This window comes from Convolutriloba macropyga, chromosome 7 (assembly GCF_964194025.1).
Source record: "Convolutriloba macropyga chromosome 7, txConMacr16.3, whole genome shotgun sequence".
NCBI classification, from domain to species: Eukaryota; Metazoa; Xenacoelomorpha; order Acoela; family Convolutidae; genus Convolutriloba; species Convolutriloba macropyga.
The window spans coordinates 83,171-93,219 of record NC_134474.1 but is presented as its reverse complement, the minus strand read 5'-3'; the positions used below and the strand labels follow the sequence as shown (position 1 = coordinate 93,219).

Sequence of the window (10,049 nt, the reverse complement as noted above, 5' to 3'; positions counted from 1 at the left end):
TGACGAATACCAAAAAGTTTTTAAATTACAAATCCAAAAGCAGAAGAAAATCGGTTTTAGTTGGAATATCGTGTATCAGCTTTCCATATTATCTCAGTGGAATAACAATTATAGCCAAGTGAAAATAATAAAAAATTCAATGTGATAACACCAAATCTTCATACCAATGGCAATCACCTACTTCTATATACAGATAAAAGTGGGTTCTCCTCACATTTCATTTTCTGACTGACTTCAGTTAACAGCCATTTCTAGATCTTCACTATTCTATAATATTCCATTTTAGCTAATGGGGGGTCATTAACGCAATATGGGTTCCGTTCGCGGGAAATGTTAAATACTATTTAACGCACAATTATCTACAATTTAGCCTGAGTTATCAATATTAGCCCAACCATGAAGTTTTGCATCGACAAAGTTTTGTCACGCAGAAAACATTTTCAATTCTTCTCCTTCTGGAATGGTAACCTAAATTGTCCCTATTGAAACAATTCAGAGCTCAGGCTTCCGTTTTTCGTCTTTAGTTTTTGTCTTTTAGCCTTCTGTAATTCAGATTATTTGGTTTAGGTTTCTTGACATAAAACAAAAAAAAATTGGTTGTGGGGTTGTTGGACAAAATCCAGTGGTCTTTCATTTAGTCCAATAACTCAACTCTGGCTACTAAAATCTTTTCATTTAGGATTCTTTATTTTTTGGCGTATAACAAAGGAAAATAGGTGTTCTGTGGTCACAACATTCTGTATCATAATCACTTTTTTTGTGATAAAACACTTTGAACCAGCCAAAAAGTAAGAAATGAGATCAAGCTAAAATAAATACCAATAACAACCAAACACGTCTCTATTTTCATATAAAAATAAGTTCTCTTCGATTTTGTTCTTTCAGATTTCATCGTTTCGTTCAGTTTAATGCTTTTCAAACTTCCAATTTAGCAATGGGGGTCTCAAGCACATCAAAGTTTTGGTTCAGTGACATATTATCCCGCACTCTGTTTTATCTCTCACTATGTTACGTGACAGTATCACGCACTATGGACACCATTCTTCTGATTGATCAAAATTACCGCAAAATTATGAACAAAATTTTGTATCAATCAAAATTAGGGAAGCACAATATCTTCTTTTTTTCCGATTTGTTATGATCACCTAAAACTGTCGCTCTGCAGCCGTAGGAGAGTTATTTTTTTGGTTCTTCGCTCGATTATAGGCCTATTATAATTCGGGCTGCTTTGATTTACTTTTATAGACATCGAACATATAAAGTTTATTTGTTGATTTGTTGGACAAAATCGGATGGTCTAGAAACCATTTTATTTATCCTTTAGTCATGGTTAACTTCTATTACAACTTTTTAACCATCACAAGAAATATTATGTACTAAAAATTCATGAAACTATGGAAATCACTGTTCTGTGGTCACATTATCCTGCATTAGTCTCGAAAACCTTTTAGGTGCCACAACATTTCGAACCAACTAATTACAATAGAAAACTGAAAGGGATATTAAAAAAGTTACTTAGCATTGGCAACCACTCATACTTCTAAATTCAGATAAAGATTTTTTCTCCAATTTTTGTTTTTATACTGACTTCAGACTTCAGCGTTTTTAAAGATGTCATAAGTTTTAAATCCTCCCAACCGCTTAAATCATTTTAAGGCAAGTGACAGCTTTTCTACGATCGGAAAAAAGTATAATTGCAACTGCAAATACGGCGGCAAATAATTGTTTTGTTGTCACAATTTCCTAAATCACATTCCCACCCTTCGTTATTAGAAAAGTAAATTTTAGCCAATCAAACGCAAAATAAATAAAAGTTATGAGGACCACGCTAAAGCGAATTACTAGCTGCAAGTACACTAGAAATATTACCTAAATTTTAATTAGAATTTTTGAATAATTTTCTCCCATTAATATATACATATCTAATTTAATACTGTTGTTTTGAGTTTGTGGGTAATTTCCAGGTAAAGTAGTCGAGGTGAACTGGTCGTACCACTCATTTGCAGGTAATTTCGTGGATATTATTGCCTGAAATTTTGCTAGCCCGAAAAAGTTGTAGGTAAGTTTACCTAGATATTTTTTCAAAGTGTAATACGCGTACCACCATACCAACAAATTTGCGTTACCAAAAAAGCAAGTTTGTCAAATTGCAGCTCTGGTGTTTCAATTATTCCAATTCGCGTCATTAATTTCAATTAGTTATAAGAGATCTCTTTCTCAGCTCTGAACCAAAAGGCAACTACCTTTCTACATTGTGTACAAGATGGAGCTGATAACCCAAAACTTCAAGTCTCTTCGCTTATACCAAACTATGTGATCGAATCAAAATTAACAACTATTAGTGCAATTTCTATGTTCTGTGCCACAAAAGATTAAATAATTAGCACTTTTGGGTTCGTTTGCGTTGGTGCCCCCAAACCCCCCACCCACCCCCCCCCCCCCCACCAGGTAAGTTATGCACCCCCCATACGTTTTGCTCGTGTCATTACATAGCAATTCATTATGTAAAAATATGGCGCGTGCGTCTGGGTGCGCATAGCAAAATAAATGCAACATAATAATATGCACTCACAAAGCTGGGGGGCACAAACGGAAAAGATCCCATTATTGTGTGCTAATTGAACGATAAATATCTGAAAGTGGAAAAATGATATTGCATAGTGGGAAAATGAAATTAAAGTCTCCATCTGTATAGGACACTATACCACAGAGCTCTGTGATTTCCATTAAATCTCCAACGGACTAAAATTTCATTCTGCACGTGACCAATTTCGGAATTACACCATTAAAAGGCGTCTTGTGGGGTCTTTCCCATTATAGCCCCCCCCCCTCACGAAATTATAGCCCCTCCACCCATTCTGGTATAATTATATAATTACGGTGATTGGGGGCTATAGGTTATCTGACCCCTAACACTAAGGTGGGAAGGGGGCTATAATGGGAAAGACCCATCTTGTGAATTGAAATTGGTGGCCTCGCAAGGTTAGTAGTACGTGACAAATATCGTTTCTTTTTCCTGGTCATTTAGATACGTTCAAATGACTATGACACCGAGCCCCAAAAGACCTAAAACTTTGAAAGAATCCGTGGGTCTTTCCCATTATAGCCCCCCCCCAGCTTAGTGGGCATGTAACCTATACCCCCCCAGATGAAAATTCATAACCACCTCTTTAACACAAAATCGGAAATCGATGTAGGCGAGCCACTGAAATTAATAACCACTTCTTTAACACAAAATCAGAAATCATTGTAGGCGAGCCGCCGGATGATGACATGGGCTTGCCCATTATAATTGATTTTAGTTGACTTCTCATAACCGCATTTCAGCTGCTACAGAGATAATACGAAATGGCTCTTATGAACTTAATGAAAAAACCTGGACCCGTTCCATGAAATAATGACGGCGATTGGAAAATTCCAGCATTCGATACTGGAACAAAACAAAAACTTGTAACCAACAATTGTAAGCATAAATGATGAATTTAATTGTATGCTATAACTTGATTTTTTTGGGGGGGGGGCTATAATTTTCTGTGGGGGCTATAATGGGAAAGACCCGAATCCGCTTAATAAAAACAAATCTCGCGATCTATTCTGTTTCGACCCCCCCCCCAGTGTTTTTTATGACCCCCAGTTACAAGTTATATGTTATTATATAGCACGTTACTATGTAAGAAAATAGCACGTGCGCCTAGGGGTCGTAAAAAAATTATGCTCATTAAGCTGGGGAGGCCGAAACAGAATAGATCCAATCTCGCCTTAACAACATCCCCCCTTGCAAAGAGCAGTGATAGTTCAGTGATCAGTGCCCAGGTTGAGGTGCCAGACTGAAGAAAGTCTATCCATACAGTCCCAGACGGAAAGTGCCTATGTTCCGCCTTTGTTACAGCTTGTCTAAGAAAAATTTGGTACTCCAGACGGAAATTTGCGATTTATTCGAATAACAAATTTTATATATAGTTTCTTTATGGGGTCAAGGAAATGCTCAAATGGTATGGAGTATTCCCAATGTATGTAGAGACTACAACAAAATAATTTTTGGTACGACAATTTTTAACCTTGAGTAAATAATTATTAGTAAATGATTATTATAGTAAATCTGTTATCTTTTCTACCTATTGTACTCGAACTCTTAAAAGAACAAACAGAATCACTTATAGAGAACAATAGATATTTATATGAAGACTTTAAATCAAACGCTGATGCAACATATGCAGTATTTTAACATAACTTTTTGATAAAAGATGATGATGGTCGCATAACTATGACACCGTATGGAACAATAAAAGGTCTATTGAATCAAATTCTGAGAGTATTAATCAATCAAAAAATACAAGACAAGAGTCATCGGAAAGGGTAAAGTTAACATTAAAGTTGTTGATGCTCAACTAAAACAATGTGGAATTAAAATGAAAGGTAATGAATATCAATTCACGGAAGGGTTAATTGGGTTTTTATTTACTAAAAAATAAAAAAGGAAGATATAGAACGTGGAAAAGATTTTATAGAGAAGGTTTTAAAGATATAAACTATGATTATGATAATGATGATGATATGAAACGTAATAGAGTTATTTAATAAACCTACTAATGCCAGCACTCGAAGCCATTGGTCTAGGTCTTCTAGCATGCTATTGGACTGGGTCCTCAAAAACAAGCTAACAAGACTTAGAAAGACTGGAGCAATTGATACGAGAAACAATAGCAGGACATGATTGATTATATGATGAGATGCTAGAGATATCTAAACAACTAGATAACGATGATAAATGAAACTTCTTTTGCAGATAGGAACAACAGTAAACCAGCAACAACAACTAGATAAAGAAGTTCTAAGTACTCAAATAGAAAAACTCTAAGAGAAAAAACTAAACCAATAAACAAAGATGAATTGTGGTCAGTTGATTTAACTGACAAATCATTTTTACATATTTTGGATCTTTTCTGTTTCGCCCCCCAGCTTAGTGAACTTATTTTTTTATGCCCCCCAGGCGCACGTGCTTTTTTTTACATAGTAACGTGCCATATAACAACATATAACTTGTAACTGGGGGGCATAAAACACACGGGGGGAGGCGAAACAGAGTATACCTGGGCTTTAACTTTAAAAACAACATGTATATCTATAACTAAGGCTTTCAAATCCCTTCCTCTGGTATCCAGTTTTAAGAAATTGGCTATTATTTTAGAAAATCAAAATACAGCTCATCGCTAATCTTGATCTACAATAACATAATTTAATAATACGGTTAATCGGAAAATTTAAACCAAGTTAAATATAATGAATACGGCACGTTTACACTCATTTTCGTATTTCGCCGAAAATGCTGATAATCTAAGAGAATCTACCAAATCTACAATCAACATATCATTGCCATGCTCAACCATCGTATAAAAAAGTCAGTCCGGTAGATCTAAGAATTGCTTTTTATGCGCCGGCTTCTTTCATTTTCTGATCACGCTAAAACACAAAAATCTATTTGTATTACGATGCTTTTAACCAGCTCTTTAAGATAAAAACACGTAATTGAAACTATAAAAGTCTAGTTGAATCTTTTTTCTACGTTTAAAGTTTTGAATTGGATGTAACATTTACTTAAATGAACATGCTTCTAAGCTGTGATTAATTTTACACAGTCATCGTTTTAGTTTTAATACTTTGTAGTTGATTGTCGGTTTTGCTACTCTAATATCTAGCTTGATTTATAATATATTCGGAAAACGATTATAATATAGTCGGATAACAAAAAAAATGTTATATTAATTAAAAACTAACTGAATCCTATTTTATTCAATCGGACTTTGAATGAACATTATTGCTACGGGTATCTAGAAATGAACAGCGGAAACGGAGACAGTGAGCCCAGTGATGGGCTTAAAAGTGAGTCCAAAACTCTACTGGTGACTGGCGGTGCGGGTTACATTGGGTCTCACACAGTGCTGGAACTGCTGAACAAGGACTATGAGGTGGTAGTTGTAGACAACTGTGCCAACGCCTTCAAAGAAGGCAAGTTTTGTTTTCTACCAATTTAACTGAAAACATGAAAAATAGACGACAAGAAGGTGCTAGGTTGCAATGAAGCAATGGTTAAGTGACTCTGCTTGAAGTCACTGAGAACTTCTGGCGTTTATCGAGAACCGCGAAGCAGTTCGAGATATTAAATCAGAATTTCGAAGTGACTTCTGCAGAGTCACTTAACCCTGCTTAAAACACAAAACGCGCACGTTTTAAAATGACAAAAGTCAACGAAATTCAACTTCTGGCTAAATAGCAACTTCTGGCATTTAAACTTCTGGCACTGCAGACTTTCGGCATTTTAAAATGTGCACGTGAGTGTTTTTATTAAAATTAATCGCAAACTTTCATCTTGACTGTCCAATTATTCTGGGCCGGTTGAGTAATCTAGACTACCCAAGACCATGGTATGAAAAAATTTGGCCAGGACATTTGTCTGCTATAAATAAAATGTTCTCAATGTGACCGATCTGGCATAAGCATACTTTTGGTCCGGTAGGTCCTGCTGGCCCGCTGGCTATAAAGATAAAATTTTTGAGTTGACATTTCCGAACTGTTTAAGTGCCCGGAGATTGATGGCAGAGCAAATCACCGCTGAATCAGACTAAATTCCAGGCTACTATACAGGATAAATTTAGCCTAGGCGAACTCTATGACCTAATGAGGAAATCATAATGAAGGAAAACTGCACATAAAGAAACTTGAAATATTCTGGAGAGCAATCTTTCAGAACTGAATTAAATTTTTACACTTGGAATGTGCTGGTTCAGCGCTGAAATGCTCTGAGATTCAAGTCCAGTTTTACAAAACACTTTTGAATTTTCATATAACTTGATTATTTCCCCGACTTCTCAAATTTTCTCTAAATTTTAGGCAAATCTAGTGAGACAAATTACCATAATTACCATTACCAGAATTCCCAAAAGTAAACGCTCAGAATTCAATTTTTCACGTTAAACCGCTTGTTTTTGGTGATGGTTTGAACCAATCTAATTATAACTGTTTCGTTTGAGGTTTTTCTATCAATCAACACAATACTCGGAAAAATGACAGGTTTTTTTTTCAGAATAACATACTGGCTCACCTACAAAAAATGTCTGTATTCACGTGTAAAAAGGCTAATCGATTTCGTGAAATTAGACAAATTGAACTTCTAGCAATTGTTTGTTTATTGGTTTAAACATGAGAACTCAATTTCGAAGGTTGATTTTTTTCATACTGAAGAAGTAAAGGGAGCAGCAAAGCAAGTAGTGTAATGTGGCAAATTGTTTCGAATGGCAACAGATGAAGTGGAGTGAGAAACCGGTGTTTAACATATGTTTGATTTTCGAAAGCAAATGTTTCCACGTATGGTATATGTTGTCTTCTTTTTGCTGTTTTCGTCCTGATTTTCTTAACTAAGAATTTCAACGTGTCATTCTTGAGTGTTTAGGTAAAATAAAGGAATTTTCAAGCGTGAGCGAATCGTGACGAATCGTGTGTCACGTTTTGTCGTGGGAGGGGAGGTTCCCATCCGTTACGATTCAAGTTTCAGATTTTGTTACATCCCCACACGTTACGAATCGTGCAATAACAGGCTTGCTTTCAAAAACTGCCATGGGGATAATCTTATAACATTTTGGCTTAAAATGTACGGGAGACAAAAATTTGTTTAATTTTCTCGGTTTTAAGGAGGTGAAAGAAATTTCACAAACATTTGCATATTTTGGGGTCGATAACATTTAACTTCAAAATTAAAAGATCTTAAACCCTTTTTATTTGGAAAAAATATACTCGGGTTTTTATTCAAATTTTAAATGTAAGCTCTGTGTTTTATAGAGACATTGCCAAGACATTGCTCAATTTCGACAGTAAAAAATGAACTCATATCTTGGTGGTTTTTAATTTGATGGCTTCAGTGACCATATGTTAATCGATTAAAATGTGTTCGCGGAGATTGGAAATCTAATTAAATCTAGGTAGCAATACTCCACGAAAATTATTGTGTATGCTGGCCAGAATAACCACGCTTTTGCTTGGGCTAAGAAAAGTTAAAAACAAGTTGGATAGAGCTGTTAGTAGACAAAATTAGCCCTTCTTCAAGACGGCAGCTAATCACTGAAGTGCTGCCTCCGGTAATTTGGTTACAGTTTTTGTCAAGGCTAAAAAACGCATATTGGAAATTGTACTAGACAGACAAAGCTTTTCCGGACTCGGCAGCCAATCAAAAAAGAGCTGTTTTAGGTAAAAAAAAAAACAAAAAAGAACACATGTTTACATATTTAGTGATAGACAGAATACATGTTTCAACACCTAGTCACCAAAGTATGCACACAAATACCTAAATTTTACTATAAATTTCAATTACGCAAGTTTCTTAGCCGCAGAGAGCATGTGTAAAACATGCGAAGGCATCTTAAAGTTAACATATACTAAAATATCAACGGGATTATGATTAGACTTTTTCTCGTGAAAGGCGATCGAAATTCAAACATTGATTTGTTCATCTGGGGTAAAATTTTACCTAGATTTTAAACCAGGTTTATAAATAGAAAGAAAAACGTTCGCTCTAGACTTTAGTCGTACATCATTTCTTCCCGTCGAAACTTCGAAATTGCTTCATTATTCTACGCAACTTTTTACCCAAAATGCAGGTTCATGTTTGGGTATATTAGTAAAAACCTTTGGTTTTACAGCCTATCAGCCCTCCTTTATTTTTATTAAAATAAAAATGCTGTTCAGTTTTTGGATAGCTAATTTTCTTTTTATTGAAGTTTTTTAGCATTAAATTAATCAATTTGATCACAAAATGTACTCTTTTTCCTCAAAGTCAACTGTCATATCTGGAAGCATATATAAATTAAATGCTCTACAGCAAGCTTTAGAGCATTGTTTCACATCATTTTACGCATTACTTTTGTCAAATGCAACTACTTGTTACCTTTATTTAACGCAAACTTGCTATTCTTTTCTCCTTCAAGGTTGTTTTGATGTCAATAGCGTGCAATTGGTCAGCAGGTTTAATGCTCCACGTGGAGCCCTGCTACCTAAACTTTATTAGGTTTCGAACCTGTGCGTACACAGTAATCTGGGTAGTATATGGTCAATAAAACTATCAAATTAATAACACCTGGATAAAAAAATTGTGCTATATTCTCTTTGCTGTCGAAATTTAGCAATTACACTCTCTCTACCATAAACAGTTTAGTTTATACTAATTTTGAAATTAAAAATCCGATAATAGTCTATTCCGACTAAAAATTGGCTTAAGATTTTTCAATTTTGAAATGCAAAATGCAATCCCATCGACCCCAAAATTTTTCAAGATTTTGCTACCTCTACAAAACTATACCCATATAACATGTTCTTGCCGCCCGCAAAAATTAGACCAGAATTTTATAACTGTTTTCTCAACGCACCAATTCACCACCAAAGTTGAAAAAAGTTACAAGGTGTTTCTCTACCACTCATATGTACCGCACGATTCGTAACCGCTGGGGACGTCCCCACCCGTGACAAAAATTGATGCACGAATGGTAACGGGCGGGGAGGTCCTCACGCGTGACAGAACCTGATACATGATTCGTCAAGGGGTGACGTCACCCACCCCTGGCAATATTAAAAAAATAGTAGATAAAATTTTTTCAGCTGTTTTTTTTTAATTACATGGTTGGTTCAGTAAAATTTGTAACAGCAGGTAGATTCAAGGTAAAAAATTGCTGCTTAAGTTACCTTTGGTTCTGTTTTCTCACAGCAAATGTAATTTTCTGTATTTAGAAGGTACAAACATGCCAGAGTCTCTGAGAAGAATTCAAAAAATGACAGGGAAACAGATAACTTTCTACATTCTTGATTTGTGCAACAGATCCTTACTTCAAAAAGTTTTCCAAAAGGTATATCCGCTTCCAGGTATGAACTTTACCTCATGAAAATATATTGAAAGAACAGAAAAAACGTGGACGTTAAACAAAGATTGCAATAACTGAGTCCAACAATTTTTTAAACGCCGATCATTATTGAGGTCAATTCTATGAGTCCAGTTCTTACTGCAGCCT

At 35.3% G+C, this 10,049-nt stretch overlaps 1 protein-coding gene across 1 annotated transcript; it reads left to right on the top strand.

Moving 5' to 3' along the window:
- Positions 1-2,935: 2,935 nt before the first annotated feature.
- LOC142342356 (UDP-glucose 4-epimerase-like) lies at positions 2,936-9,923 on the top strand. Its single transcript, XM_075393655.1, has 3 exons — positions 2,936-2,982; positions 5,833-6,006; positions 9,772-9,923. Exons 2-3 carry the CDS (start codon positions 5,835-5,837, stop codon positions 9,921-9,923), a joined length of 324 nt encoding a protein of 107 aa, XP_075249770.1. The 5' UTR covers positions 2,936-2,982; positions 5,833-5,834.
- Positions 9,924-10,049: the final 126 nt, after the last annotated feature.

Excerpts from the sequence above, each read along its gene's own strand:
- LOC142342356 (XM_075393655.1), top strand. The coding sequence starts at position 5,835 with ATGAACAGCGGAAACGGAGACAGTGAGCCCAGTGATGGGCTTAAAAGT. Across the intron at positions 6,007-9,771 it reads TGCCAACGCCTTCAAAGAAG|AAGGTACAAACATGCCAGAG; the intron begins GCAAGTTTTGTT and ends TTCTGTATTTAG.